Source organism: Macaca fascicularis, chromosome 8 (assembly GCF_037993035.2).
Source record: "Macaca fascicularis isolate 582-1 chromosome 8, T2T-MFA8v1.1".
Classification (NCBI taxonomy): Eukaryota; Metazoa; Chordata; class Mammalia; order Primates; family Cercopithecidae; genus Macaca; species Macaca fascicularis.
This window is the reverse complement of record NC_088382.1, coordinates 12,524,529-12,540,708: the sequence shown is the minus strand read 5'-3', so window position 1 is coordinate 12,540,708 and position 16,180 is coordinate 12,524,529. Positions and strand designations below refer to the sequence as shown.

At 42.1% G+C, this 16,180-nt stretch overlaps 1 protein-coding gene across 2 annotated transcripts in view; it reads right to left on the bottom strand.

Annotated features, from left to right (window-relative positions):
* Window positions 1–16,180, bottom strand: part of PRAG1 (PEAK1 related, kinase-activating pseudokinase 1) — a 66,202-nt gene that overhangs the window by 13,156 nt on the left and 36,866 nt on the right. For both annotated transcript variants that reach the window (XM_073999959.1, XM_005562626.5), the window contains one exon: window positions 9,560–9,717. In XM_073999959.1, coding sequence (XP_073856060.1) covers window positions 9,560–9,717 — 158 coding nt within the window. The remainder of the gene's footprint in view (window positions 1–9,559; window positions 9,718–16,180) is intronic.

The following is a 16,180-nucleotide window of genomic DNA, read 5'->3' as shown; positions in this document are numbered from 1 at the left end:
AATGCAACGCTCACAGGAGGACAAACTCAGCACATGCAACCTGTTGAACACAGGAGCTGAGAACCAATGGGTTCAGGCAAAGAAAAGCGCTGGGCAGCTGAACAAGACTGTGGGGTCTCTGCACCAATATCCTCCTGGGCTCTATCATCTATCATAAACTCAAGAGGAACTGGGCACGGTGGCTTATGCCTGTAATCTCAGCACTTTGGGAGGCCAAGGCGGGAGGACCACTTAAGCTCAGGAGTTCGAGACCAGCCTGGGCAACATGGCGAACCCCCAACTCTACAAAAGATACAAAAATTAGCTGGGCGTGGTGGTGCACACCTATAATCCCAGCTACTCAGGAGGCTGAGGGGAGAGGATCGCTTGAACCCAGGAGGCAGAAATTGCAGTGAGCCGAGATTGTGCCACCACACTCCCACCGGGGCTACAGAGTGAGACTGTCGCAAGTGAAAAAGAAATTCAAGAGGGGAGCGCCGTGTTTCTTAAGCTCCCCTTGCCCACTTTCCCATCTGCAGTAAGCAATCTTTGTTTCCCTGTGGTTCATCAAGATCATAGGGAGTTGTCCTTCCCATTTGCTAATGACAGGCGGGGCCCCTGGCAGCAAGGCTGAGTGAATGATTTACACCTCTTCCAGGAGGGCTAAAGTTAATAATAAATCAAGCAGTGATGGTGCAGTCTGGACCAGTCACTTTTATATGTCCACGAATTTTCCCCTCAATAGTCAGAATGGAGGATGCACAAGAAATAGCAAGCCAGAGGAAGGAAGATCCAGATGGCAGTGATTTCAGCAGGTGCTGAAACCCTGCAGTCCACAGGTCTCCCCATCCCACGCTCCCCAGGAAAGCAACGGGGACAAACGGAGGCTAGGGCAGATGATTCACTTCCTCTCCCTCCTCCCTCTAGCAGAAGAGGCTGAGAGGAGGAGGAGGATCACTTGCCATCTCCTAGATAAAAAAGGGAGGGCAAGACCACCTACTTATGGGGCTCTCAAAGGACTGTAAGCCTCAACCACCAAACTCCCAGCCTGATGAGCAGGAGAAAAGGGAGTCGTGAGCACACATCCACTTCCTGACCTTTCTGCATTCTGGGCAGCAGAAACCGTCACCAGCGAGGCGTTTGATTCTCAATTTATCATCAACACGACAGAAGCTGAGGCTGGGGGATGGGAGGGGGGTGTGATCAGAGCCCTGGTCAATGCTTTCATCAGTACCCTCAGAGACAAGGACAACCTGCCTACGTTCAGGACTCCTTCCCATCCCCAGTCCAGTTGGTCAGGGAGGTTCATAACAGATTGGTTTCCTGGCTGGTCTCTTCTTTAGACCTTAGGCTTATCTCCCCATGTCTATTGGTTTTGTCTTCCTCGTCTTTACTACAAGGCTCTCCTGATGCCACCAGTATGCCCCTTTTTGCTTCTGCCCCAATTTGAGGATGAGCAGTGGAGTGAACACTTCCCCAGCTGTCAGCCTGCCCCGCCTGAGTTTCCTCCTTTAGAAAATGGCCAATGACATCATTGTGAAGGCCCCTTGCAGCGCTAATAGTCTATAATTTCAGCTACTCTCTCCATTTTCAACCTCTCTAAACATGCATTTTATCTCAAAGCTGCCCCTGAAATCAAATAGCTCTAGGCAGATCGTTATCTTGCTTCAATTGTTCTTCCTTCTATCTCTAGTTCCCACAAATTGCCACTGGTATATTTTTCCAATCTGTGAGGAGACCAGGGATCTTTTAGCAACATAATCAGTAACACTTCTAATTCCCTAGATGACCAAAGAGAATCAAGAGGTTCTGCTTTAGACTGTATGGTAGGTCTCAGCACAAAAAACCCTTCGTGTGTTCAGGCAGCTGGAAGGAAGCGATTTTCTCCTTCCTTCTGTTTTCTCTTGCTTTCCTGTGGGAGCTGTTAGTCAGTGACTTTGATCAGATCTATACCCTTTCACTACTTACCTATCATTTACTGGGTAAATCTGACAAGGGATACTATGTATTAGGAGGGAAGCTTGACTTCAAGGATTAGCACACGTGCTGATTAATTTTTCTTTATTTCTTAGATGGCTATGAGTTTGGGGCACCAAACTCAGTACTTGCTGCATTATGCACATACTCATCAGGGGCTAGCACTGCATACCCAAACATTCCCTACCCACGCCCTTGCCCAGCAGAAGTAAAGGCATGTAGCTACACAAACCTCATCAGGTGAAATACAGCTCCCTGAAATGTGGACTTTGCAGGGATAACTGGGCATTATCTACACATATTACGATTTTTTTTTTTTTTTGACGAAGTGTTGCTCTTGTTGCCCAGGCTGGAGAGCAATGGTGGGATCTTAGCTCACTGCAAACTCCGCCTCCCGGGTTCAAGTGATTCTCCTGCATCAGCCTCCCAAGTAGCTGGGATTACAAGCACCCACCATCATGCCCAGCTAATTTTTTATATTTTTAGTGGAAACAGGGTTTCAACATGTTGGCCAGGCTGGTCTTGAACTCCTGACCTTCAGGTGATCCACCCACCTTGGCCTCCTGAAGTGCCAGGATTCCAGGCGTGAGCCACTGTGCCCGGCCTATTATGATTTTTGTATTCAGAAAAGATGTGCCTGGTTCTATGACAAGCATACTACATTCCAACCTAATGCATCCTTCCTCTGAGCTTACAGATCCTTAAAGCTCTCCAGGTGTGGAATTACAGCTGATGAGAGGTCAGAATTCACTCTTGGAACCCCCCACCCCTGCCTCACCACCTCCAGGCCACTCCAGGCCTCTGAGGATCCTATAGTTTCTCAGGTATTAATATTCTTGGGGATACTTTGAAATAGATGCCAACATGCAGCCCTTGTAGATGAAACTGATTTCTCCTCTACATGGCAAATGGTAGCTGTCTTCTGTGGAATCTGAAGGCACTCCTAAAGACCTCCTCTGGCTGATTATCTTGACTCGTACCTGGGGAACTATCTCTCCATAAACACGGCCTTAGGCAACACAGCAGCTATGTTCTTACTGTCTGCAGCAGCTGCCACATTCTGGATTAGGAAAGCCGGAAAGAACACGGAACAAAAACACCCTGACACCTAAAGTAGTTCCAAATTCACAGGCAAACCACTGGTTCAGAAAAGTCTGCCTAAAAAATCCATCCACAACTTTAGCCAACAGCCCATATTCTTGGATGTCCCATGGGACATGAGACTAATTCAAACACATCCTGGTTTGATGCTGGTGTTGGACTGCTGTTTCCAAATTCTGCCTTACAATTAAGGGTGTAAAATGGGTAAGAGGGGAGAACATTTTTCTGGGACCTTGGCCTATGTCTCAGTTGCCTCATTTGTAGGTTTTTAATAATTTTGCATGCTAATTGGGCCAGAGGGCTCCGAACCCCAGGTCCTAAATTTTCCTTCCAATTTCCAATTCTGCATATAAAGGAAGTTCCTGGCTATACAGTACAACATGCTCCATGCCTTTAGTGAATGTGCTTCAGGGAAGAGAAAGCGTTTCTAGTGGGAAACTACGTATCACGTATGCTGCACTGGATGGGATCTTAAAAAGACCAAGGGAAGGTGCACTAGTTTGGTGTCATTATATTTAGAAAGCAGAGACGAGAAATCAGGATTTCAGTGGTTGGGAAGAACAGCTTAACCTCTCTGCAGAAATGCAGGCCAGAAGTTCAAAATGGTACTCTGAGGTTTTCCTTATTATAGAGTCCTCTCTTCTCGCTGGGTTTTAATAGGCACTTTCATTATTCTCTGCAGCCAAAATGAGAGCTGAGTTGACAGAGGAAGTGGTCAGTCCCGTTTTGGCTCTTTCTGCGCACAGCTCTGCTGTCTGATAGCAGCTGCGTCAGAACAAATGCAGAGGCAAAGAGCAGTGTCCCAACTAAGTTTCCCCAAACCTTTAGCTTTTGTGTTTGACCATTCTCCAACTTTAAGTAAGGTAAAGCAAGTGGAATATGGATGGAGAAAACTTCAGCCATACCCTGTGCCCTGTGGCCCTAGTGCAATTCCCTCACGTGAGAGGTGCGAAAACTAAAGCCATCTGCACGGGCACCTTCCAATATCACCCAGGAAGTGGCTGTCATGCAGGTTTCTGCCAACCCCAATTAACTATTCCTGCATCAGAGAGTATGAAGGGTGGGGCCGAGGGATGCTTTGGCTTTACATGGACTTGTTCCTCTGAAGGCAAGTGTTGCAACCTCTTATTTGGTTCCACAATCAGAGCAGGCTCAACATTAAATATAGAAAAAAAACAAAAACAAAAAGCAAAGCAGGCCGGGCTCGGTGACTCACGCCTGCAATCCCGGTATTTTGGGGAGCTGAGGCAGGCAGATCACCTGAGGTCAGGAGTTTGAGAACAGCCTGGCCAACATGGTGAAACCCCATTTCTACTAAAAATACAAAAATTAGCTGGGTATAGTGGTGTGTGCGCCTGTAATCCCAGCTACTCAGGAGGCTGAGGCAAAGAATCACTTGAGCTTGGAAGTGGAGGTTGCAGTGAGCTGAGATTGCACCACTGCACTCCAGCCTTGGTGACTGAGTGAGACTCTATCTCACACACACACACACACAAAAGCATTTCTTTAAAAGAAACCTTTGCTTTTTTCAAGAAACTAAACGTGTTCTGAAACTGGAAGCAGGTTATTAGCATTTTACAACTGGATGGAAAATGTGGCATTTGTGAGGAGTCTCTCCAGACCACTTAATCATCCCAGGAAACAATAATCAAGATGTGAATGTGATTTACATGCGAAAGAAGAGAAAGCTCTGCCTCACTTTGGAAAACAGGCTCTCGGTACCTCGAATGCCCTGCCTACAGCTCACATGTGGTCCTGGAATTGTGATCTTTCAATCTCCTGTTATAACATAATCATTAAGGGTTTTCTTCCGAGTTAGTAAAATTAAAAGTTAATTCAAAGCACTTTCCATGCCGGGCGCAGTGGCTCATGCCTGTAATCCCAGCACTTTGGGAGGCCGAGGTGAGCAGATCACTTGAGGTCAGGAGTTTGAGACCAACCTGGCCAACATGATGAAATTCCGTCTCTACTAAAAATACAAAAATTAGCCAGGCATGCTGGCACGCCTGCAGTCCTAGCTGCTGAGGCAGGAGAATTGTTTGAACCCTGAAGGTGGGGCTTGCAGTGAGCAGAGATTGTGCCACTCCAGCCTGGGCAACACAGCAAGACTCTGTCAGAAAAAAAAAAAAAAAAAAAAAAAGCACTTTTCAGATGCTGTGATGGAAAGTACATTGACATTTTTAGAGGATACTTTGGTAATATCTATTTAAAATACACATACAGTTTGATATGTCAGTTCCATTTCTTCTAAGGATTTATCTTATAGATTTGCTCACCAAATCATGCGAATGTATGACACAGAGTCTTACTGTAAGTCTTGCAAAAATCAGCCTAGACATGCATCAGCAAGAGAGGGATTTATAACCAATTCATACAATGAAAAAATAAGCAGCAATTTTGAAAAACGAGGCAGTTCTAGGGGTTCTGATTTGAAAGGCCTCAAGATATGTGAAGTGCAAACATGTGTAGAACTGAATTTTATATTTGACATATGGATACACATTTTTGGGATGATACAGAAAACAATCTTAAAAGTGATGGTAGGAGCTGGGACGGGGTGTCAGAAAACTGACTTTTCATTTTAACCTTTCTCCATTGTTTGAATTTTTATAAGAAATGTATTAACTTTATTGGAGCAATAATATATGATTTAAAATTCAGTTTAATGAGGAAGGTTTAAGTTAGGTTGAAGCTTCACTTCAGTGATATTATGGCTTAGGCCACAGAAAATTTTTTTAAAAATAAATGTTTTTTTCCTTTGGGGCACTCCTATCCCTCCCCACCCTGTTCCTGGCTTGATTTTTCTCCCAGCACTCACTGCCCCTCTGACCAGTAGCTACTTTACATCTTATCTTTCTTATTGTCTATCTCTCCCTACCAGAATGTAAGCCCCTTGAAGGGACTGGGAATTATTTCCATTACTGAAACTTCAGCATCTAAAATTGTACCCAGCACAGAGTTTACACTCAACAGTATCTGTCAAATGAATGACTGAATTAATATACATTTTTAAAAAATTTGCCAGTAGTAGTCAGCTTAGTGAGAAAAACCAGCTGACTACCGTCAATATATTTAATTAGTGTTCTGTATCTCTGGTTTGCCAGCTATAAAAATAAGAATGATGTCACTGCCCTGGTTCATGTATTCATGCAAGTGAGAATATCTATATGAACTGTATTTTCAGACCTCTTATCTATTGCTGGTGCCAATGGTTTCAGTTCAACAGAGAACTCTCTAATCTCCTCTAATCTCCTGGCATTCAGAAATGTTTGCTGAACTGTTGAACTGAATTTTAATGTTATCCTACATCAAAGAGGGAAATTATCTCAATGAGACATTAGGTTTGCATATTTACAAGTAACCACTTAAAGCAGAAGGGTCTCCTGATGACCATTTCTGATCATCATTTCCCTCACACATCCAACCATCCATTCCCTACAAAAACCTTCCCCTTGGCAGCCTTCATGGATCTGTCCTGACACATGCAGTCTGTCCCTCCTAAACCAAGCATAAACCAAACAACTGCTTCGACAAATTTTCCTTGCACTGAGTTGACTGGCTGTTCAATTGACTTGGACAAATGGGATAACAGATGCACTGGAGGAATATGAAATCTGATACAAGTATAAAGAGGTGAAATTAACATTGATACAAAAGTGGCATTTTGCCACTGTAACATTTAGAACAAACACCTGTTTTAAAAATGTAACAAAGTTAGAGATTTTGATTAGGTTTTCCTTACACAACTAAAACCATCCCCCCCCATAAAACTTGAATCACTAACTTTAGCCATTAACCCTGATACAAGTATAAAGAGGCAAAATTAACATTGATACAAAAGTGGCATTTTGCCACTGAAACATTTAGAATAAATACCTGTTTTAAAAATGTAACAAAGATAGAGATTTCGATTAGGTTTTCCTTATACAACTAAAACCTTCCCCGCCCTGCCACCACCCCCACCCTCCACTCCTTTGCCCCTCCCGCCATAAAACCTGAATCACTAACTTTAGCCATTAACGCTATTACATTTCCAAGAAGTTTACACAAACTACTATCATGATATGCCCTGTAATGACGTTTTCCTCCACTCATTCAGGGCAGCCTATACTGTGGATGGAAAAAGTCAATGAAACACAAAGTTTTCACTAGTGGATTCTTACTGACAAAATAAATGTAGAGTCTAATGGTATCTTTTGGCTTAATGTATAATATTAGAAAGGCAGACACTACATGCAAGTTTCAAAGAACTTCAGTGTGAACTGCTTCTGCTTCTATTTGGATCTAATCTCTCAGCTTAGGTGCTACATGCCAAATAGTAACTAAAGTTGCAATGGATAAATATTTCAGTTACAAGATAAAAGTGAGTTAAGGACCCATGGGACTGGAAGATAATTGTGCAATAACAGATCTAAGCTGCCTTGGTAAGCGGTGAGAAGTGAATGAAGGATTTCTCATATTACATGACCAGTAGTTCTGTATATTCTCCAGATTAATGATTAATGTTTAAAAGACATCAAAAAGAAAAGAGAGAGAGAGAGAGAGAGAATGTCATGCCTTTGGTCTTTTGCCAGTTTCAAAACATGGTTCCGGGTACAGAGCCATGCCCAGGGGCAGAAGATAGAAAGGTTGGCTCTCAGGGGCCAGAGTTCAGTGACAAGGTACATATCTTCTTGTTGACCTGGGAGTCCAAGTTTTGAAGTGCATTTCCACTGAACAACTAGCTTGTGATAAAGGAATACCATGGCAATGCATTCATTTTAATTCATGTTATTCAGAAATGAACATGAGAAAATGTCTGAAGAGGTTTCCCCATTGAACTCACAAACCTCCAGCATTGAAGTCACAAACCTCCAGCAGCTCTCTGTCTCCCATCTGCACAGATTGCTGTGAGAGTCATGTACAATTCAGCCCCTGCTTCCCACCAAGCTCATGTCCCATTTCCCCTTGCCAGTGTCTATTGAAGCGCGTCAGACTGGTCTCATCCTTCTCCCACGTGCACTGCCATCCCTGCGGCTTTGTTTCTCTTTTATTGTTTTCTGAACCTCTAAAGCCCTCTCCTCCTCACCCGCTATCTCCCCAGTTCTGGCCACATTTCAGATATGATCTCTAAGTCCCATGTTCTCATAAAGTCTTCCCTAAACCCTCCATCAGCCTTCATCGATTTCTCTCTCTTCTGGAAGCCTTTACAAGAAGCACTCATGTTCTGGGCTGCCCAATTTCCTACCGTATCCCATCCACCCATGTGCCATGTGTTTTAACCCTATCTTTCCTAGTTAGTTCTTAGGAACCCTGCGAGCAGACATCATGATTTACTGGTTTTGAGAAACAAAGTGGTGAAGCCATGAAGTCCAGTTCGCCTGACACCCGCTGGCTGGTGGCTGATGGTTCATTGTAGATCACTCCCCAGAAGTGGTTACAATCCCCAAGAGAGTGGATCAGAGCTGACCAGCACACGGGCTCATGGTCGAGATGCCGTGCGCTCTATGGAATAATCTGCCTGTTGAATTTGTTGGACAATGGGCTGGGAAAAGGAAGAAGATAAGAGCCTAGAAAAATCTACAGAAAAAGAAAATCTGTTGTTGCTACATTCCTCCCAAATCAAGACTAAGATATTTCCTGTTTTTAAGTAAGAACTGTCAGAGGTTTCTCCTCAGAACACACCACAGACTGCTTATAACACACACTTTTGTCTCAGGCAGTACCTATTGTTTAGGCGGAAAAATGTTGCTGACAGTAAATTTGCAATAGAACCCTCCACTGTGTCATTGCCTACTGAGAAGAAATACTTTCATAGAAGTGAAAAAGGAAGCCATGTGAGTACAAGTCTAAATCCAACATGCTAACGCATGCCTGAGAGAAACACAGGAGAGGACACATACACAAAGAATGCTGAAAGGGTGAGAGGGTTTAAATATGACCCATCCAGGCCACAACTATGGAAAAGCAAGAGTTCTTTTTTAGGGATATGCCCGATGGAGGACAGACCCCCCCATAGGCTTTAGAGCTTAATCCAAAAAGCAGACTAGATGGTAGCCTAATGAAGTCTTCATGCTTAATTCAGCAAACATTATGCAAACATCTGCGTGCATGCACATGTAGATGCAAAAGAGAGAGAGAGAGAGAGAGAGAGAGAGAGAGAGAGAGAAATGTGTGGTTTAGGACTAATCCTGAGGACAGAAGTAGAAAGCAGGCCTGTACATAGATGGCTCATTATGGCTCATTACCCAAGCGAACAGGAGCCTTTCAACCTCATCTTCCTCCCACCATGTTGCCACATCCACACACTTATAATTTGGAGAGGGCAATATGGATGGGTTGGCTTGCCATATATTCAGTAGATAATTTACCTCAACAGCTCCCTGGAAGAGTCTGCTTCATTGAGAAAGCAGGACCAAGACAGTAGTCCTTGCTCAGCCCTTCCAAATCCTGCAAGTAACCCACGACTGGTCTGGAAGGTCCAGGAGAATCTAAGCCTCTCCGTCAAGGTCAAGTTTGTTACCTCCATCGCTGCAGGTCCTGGAGTCTGAGGCCAGGCTGTCCGTGGAGCCGGTGGTGAAGCTGACGTGGACACCCCTGAAGGATGGACTGAGGCTCTCTGCAGAGCCCTGGCTCACTTTTTCCAAATCAGAGCTGCTCTTGTTCATTTTTAAAAGGTGCCTGGAAAAGGTAGGAACAAACAATACAAATAACTCATTCAGTTTCCATTCAGAAACCAGGCTGATGGATCATGAATCTACCATGCTCTTGAAACTGGCCAATGTCAGCAAGTTTATTTAAAAAAAAAAAAAAGGTTTTGGGGAGAAGGTAGAGGTTCTCTTCTGAGTCCTTATGTGCAAGAATGGCAGGAGACTTCCTGAGACTCCTGAGAGGTTAGGAGAAGCGAGTCTATTAAATTTAAACAAGCACCAAAATTCTTATATGGATGGAATTGCCTTCACATTCTGACCCCATCTGCCAAAACATTTCTGTCACCTATTATATCCTGTGTAAAATCTCTACAAAGAAAAATCAAGATATTATCATACACACCAATGTATAGAGATATACAGAGATTGGGTTGTTTTTGCAAGATGCCAGGACAAATGAATTGCAAACTAGGCCTTTACAAGTGGGATTTCTTTTTTTACCTGGTACTCTTTTGCTAAAGCTTCAAAGGGTCTAGGTTGTTTCTTGGAATTAAGGAAAACTTTAAATGTGAACCAGACTTCCAGTGACATGCTTAGATAGAACCAAGTTGACATAACCCTTATTCCAGAACAATGGAACCAACCTTTGCTTTTCTATGAAATCTTTTGTTGCATCTCTAAATAGCATCACCGACAGATCAAGGACAGAAATACCAACTTCAAGAGAAAAACACTCGCATTGGAGAAAACAGTTCTATTATTAGGTTGGACGTTTAGCTTATTGATTTCTCCTTCTCACTTTCCAAGGGCCACATGAATATTCATTTCTGATCTGATACTTTCATCAAGAAGGGAGACAGATCACACCAGGTCCAGCTCTTTCCCTGTTGGTGGAAACCCACATTTGTCTGAACTGATATTTCCTGATGACATTCCTGTTCCTACTACAGCAGATCCATATCTCAATATCTGCTATGGGAAATATACAATACAGTATTGATTTGACATCAGAATGGCCTTATTTCATGCACATGACCTTACAGTCAAGAATTTATTGGCTGTTCTTTGTGTTCAACATTGCCAGGCCTTGTTTTAATTTTCATAGGCACAGGAATCCCTTGTTTACTAACAGGAGGGTTTAAAGTTTGTTTGTTACCACAAAAAGTGCTCCTTAGAAAACACGTCCTTCTCCCCACTCCCAATCCTTAGAATTGCATTTTAAAAATGTGTTAAAGCTGTCAAATAAAGTGTGACAGTGACGGCAACGTTACGATGGCAACGTTACAACTAATCTTCACCTTTGTATCTCAGTGTCACTGTGGGAATCTTGGAAATATCAGTTCCTTAGGAAATGCTATGGCAGTAGCTGATCTTTATCTAACCTGCTGGCAAAATAAAATCAAAGACAGTTTCATACAATATTCTTATATCCACATCAGATCTACCACTAATAGTTTTCTCCAAGGGAAGCCAGGATATGAAGTCATGCATAACAACTCCTCAGTCTAGGAGAGAAGTCAGCTCTGTGGTTATCCCACTACGTTGCCCCCTCCAAAGTGGTCTCTAGAGTTTCTTGGTCTTCAGGCCCAGAAAATCACTAAGGGAGAAACTCCAGCACCATGGCTACGGAGCTGGCCCAGCTTCCCACTCCACAAACTTCATGAAATGGATGTAAATAGACAAAACGAAAAAATACATAGATATGTGTATGTATGAGCATATATATTCATATACATATGCACACACACACACACACACACACACACACACACACACACTTATTTAAAGTAACAGCCACGATTAAAAGAAAGAACACTTCTCAGGTGCCAGATACAGAGGGAATGCCACACACAGGCAGTACAAGGGATACTTCAATACTAAGTGTATGTTTACTATAGGTTTCAGTAGACGTTCTTTATCAGGCTAAGGATGTTTATGTCTATTTCAAGTTTTCTAAGGTTTTGTATTTCAAAATCATTTTTGGCTATTAGGGTTTATGAAATGTCTTTTCTACATCTATGGGGAAAAAATTGTATCATGTTTCTCCTTTACTCTGTGAATGTGATGAGTTATGTTAATAGCTTTTCTTAATTAAGCCATGCTTGCACATGTTGTATGAACTTATTTTACTACACATTGCTGGATTCAGTTTTATTAATATTTAGTTTAGGATTTTTACATTTACATTCAAATAGAGGCTAGCCCATAATTTTTCTTTCTTGTCCTGTCCTTGTCCAATTTGGACATAAAGGTTAAATTAGAATTATAAAATGACAGCTGGGTGCGGTGGCTTCCTCCTGTAATCCCAGCACTTTGGGAGGCAAAGGCGGGTAGATCATTTGGGCGGCAGGAGTTCAAGACCAGCCTGCTCAACAGGCCAACCCCATCTCTACTAATCATACAAAAACTTAGCCGGGCATAGTGGTGTGTGCCTGTAATCCCAGCTACTCAGGAGACTGAGGCAGTAGAATCGCTTGAACCCGGGAGGCGGAGGTTGCAGTGAGCCAAGATGGAGCCACTGCACTCCAGCCTGGGTGACAGAGTGAAACTGTGTCTAAAAAAAAAAAAAAAAAAAGAATTATAAAATGAATTGAGTAACTTTCACTTTTTCAATTATCTCATGTAGGTTTTTCTTTTTTTTTTTTGAGATGGAGTCTCACTCTGTTGCCCAGGCTGGAGTGCAGTGGCCGGATCTCAGCTCACTGCAAGCTCCGTCTCCTGGGTTCACACCATTCTCCTACCTCAGTCTCCCGAATAGCTGGGACTACAGGCGCCCGCCACCGCGCCCAGCTAATTTTTTGTATTTTCAGTAGAGACGGAGTTTCACTATGTTAGCCAGGATGGTCTCGATCTCTTGACATCGTGATCCGCCAGCTTACACCTCCCAAAGCGCTGGGATTACAGGCGTGAGCCACCGCACCGGGCCTTATCTCACGTAATTTTTATAAGATAAGCATTATGTGTTCTCTGGAAGATTGCAAAAACTTGCCTATAAAACCATCAAGGACCAGTTGCTGTATAAGTGAGATCAGTAAAGATCTGGTTCTGATAAACCTAGGACCAACATTTTCAAGACAGAGACCCAAGAAACAGACTGGAGGATTAACAAGTCAATTCATGGTACTCACACCAGCTATTTATGATGTGAAGAAAGAAAGTAGAGCCATATCTCATACCATAGAGAAACATGAATTTTCAACAGAAAAGAAACACCCATTAAATTTTAAATTCATCAGAAAAAATAACAGAGAAAACTTTATGAACTTGGGGTAGGAAATAACTTTTAAAATAAGGGCTAAAAACAGCAATATAAAGAAAAAGATAAATCTGACTACTTTAAAACTTAAAACTTCTGCCTGATAACATAAAAGGCACCGTTAAAAAGTGAAAAAAACCAAACCAAAACAAAAAAAAACAAACCTTGGAGTGGCCAACTCACATCTTTGCAACCCACATAACTAATAAAGTATTGGTATGCAGAATAGAAAAAGAGTGCCTATAAATCTAAGAAACAGACAAATGACCCCATATTTAAAGTGGAAATGAACAGGCAACTCACAAATGAAACATGAAAGGCCACTCAACACATGAAAAGATGATTAAATTTATGAATGATCAGATTATAAATAAAACAGGATTTCATTTCATACCCATCAGATCGGACGGGCAACATCAGATTTTGTTAAACATCTAGGGAACTAGGAACTCTCTCACACTGTTTGTGAGACTGTAGATTGGTAAGCTCCCACAAAGGACGACAATGTGATGAATCTTGCGAGGTTAAATACACACATTCCCATAATCCAATCACTCTGTTTTGGGGTATATATATTCTTGAGCAATGTCACTTAAATAACTAGGAATGAATGAATGGCTAAGTCACTTGAGTGGGTCACTAGCAGTTTATTGACCAGCAGTTTATTTTAACAAAATAGAACAGAACAGAAAATATGAAAATATATAGAAAGGATTTGTGAAACTTCGTTTTGTAAAACTTTTGTTTCAGATGTGTGTGTTTGTTGGGTCATGATATTAAATATATTTCTTACTGTTGGTCATGGTTTTTAAAAAAGGTTAAAAATTACTGCTCTAGAATATGAGTCAACAACCTTTTCCTTAAAGGGCCAGATGGTAAATATTTTAGGCTCATGAACCATAAGGACTCTGTTGCAACTACAGAACTCTGCTGTTGTAGCTGGAAAGCCACCATAGAAATTAGTGGCATGAGGCCAGGCGCGGTGGCTCAAGCCTGTAATCCCAGCACTTTGGGAGGCTGAGACGGGCGAATCACGAGGTCAGGAGATCGAGACCATCCTGGCTAACACGGTGAAACCCCGTCTCTACTAAAAAATACAAAAAACTAGCCGGGTGAGGTGGCGGACGCCTGTAGTCCCAGCTACTTGGGAGGCTGAGGCAGGAGAATGGCGTAAACCTGGGAGGCGGAGCTTGCAGTGAGCTGAGATCCGGCCACTGCACCCCAGCCTGGGCGACAAAGCGAGACTCTGTCTCAAAAAAAAAAAAAAAAAAAAAAGAAATTAGTGGCATGTTTTCTAATAAAGCTTTATTTACAAAAACAGATGGCTGGCATGTGGGCAATCAGTTACTGGTTGGTCTTGACCAGCCTTGTCCGGTAGAATTATAATGCAAGTCATATATATAATTTAAAATTTTCTAGTAGCCACATTTAAAAAATATAAAATAAATGGGAAAAAATAATTTTAGTAATATATTTTAACATCATGTATTCAAAATATTGTCATTTTAATCTGTAATCAGTATAACCTATATCAATTATTAATGAGATATTCCATATATTTTTTTCATTCTAAGTCTTTAAAATGTGGCATGCATTTTATATTTACACACATTGCAATTCTGACTAACCACATTTTAAACTAGTGGCTACCACACTGTGCAGTACAGAGCAAGAGAAACTCTTATAAGTGGAGAAAGGTGTTCACAACGTTACAAATAGCAAATAATCTTGTAAACTGTTAAACTGTGCTTCAACAAAAGAATGAACACATTGTGGTATAGTCTTTTAGTGGGATGCTTTATAGCAGTCAAAAAAAATGAACTGGATTTTAGGGTAGCAATATGAAAGAATATCTTAAAATGCTGAGTATTAAAAGTAATTTACTTTTAAAAGGCTCAAGTAAAGTGTGATGCCATTTGTATACAGATTAAAAACATGTAAGGATACATACAGATTTTATGGAGCATGTAATAAAATGTAAATAGTACTCATCAACTTCAAGACAGTGATTGCTCTGGGTAGCAATGGGAGGTTGAAATGGGAATTGGATAGGGAGGGATCTTCCACAGTAGCAGTAATAGTTTATTTTTAAAAATTCTGAGGCAAATGGCAAAATGTTAATATTTGAAAAATCTCAGGGAACACCAGGTCAGTTAAATTATTATCTGAACTTCATTGCATGCTTGGAATATTTGATACACTAAAAATGAAAATTTCTAGTGAGAAAGCAAATCACAGGGCCTGAATGAGGGCAGGGGGTGACTGCTCCTGTTGATCTGTTGTTGTGCCTCTGGGAGGCAAGGAACACACAAAATAACACAGTGGGATTTCCATCAGACCCCTGAGTGGGAACAGGTAGTCTCAACGAGGGTTGGTTTCACTACAGAGCACCGCTGTGGCTGGAAACAGTTGCATCATAGACCTAACTACTCTTTTAAGACTTGGGAGTTAACGCTTCTGTCTATAGTTATTATGAGGCAGAAGTCACCGCTGTCAAAACTCTCATCAAGTGAATGCAGACAAAATTAGTCTATCCCTGTAATTACAGGATAAATTATCCGCAGGGTGTGTGTGTGTGTGTGTGTGTGTGTGTGTGTGTGTGTGTATTAGGGAGGAAGGGAGCCTCCCAAAGTGGACTTTGGTAAATCTTAGTTTCTAAGCCACAACTGGAATTTTCATGACTTTTGGGATCTAACCGCTGCTTCTTTACTGGAAAAGCTCGAGAAATCCAGGTATCCTGCCAGGTCACTAAAACCCAATAGGTGACCAGGCATGGTGGCCCAAGCCTGTAATCCCAGCACGTTAGGAGGCTGAGGTGGGAGGATCACTTGAGCCTGGAAGTTTGAGACCAGCCTAAGCAACATAGTGAGACCCTGTCTCTATAAAAAAAGAAAAAAAGAAAGAAAGAAAGAAAAAGAAAATCAGAAATCAGTAGGCATTTGGAATGCTCTGTTGTAAATGGGGATATAACATGTCTTCTAATACACATGTAGGTGACCCTTTTGCTTAATAGCAAAATCTTAAGGCTGGACACAATGGCTCACACCTGTAATCCCAGCATTTTGGGAGGCAGAGGCAGGTGGATCACTTGAGGCCAGGAGTTCAAGACCACCCTGGCCAACATGGTAAAACCCCATCTCCACTAAAAACAAACCAAAAACTTAGCTGGGCATGGTGGTGCATGTCTGTAGTCCCAGCTACTCAGGAGACTAAGGCAGGAGAATCACTTGAATCCAGG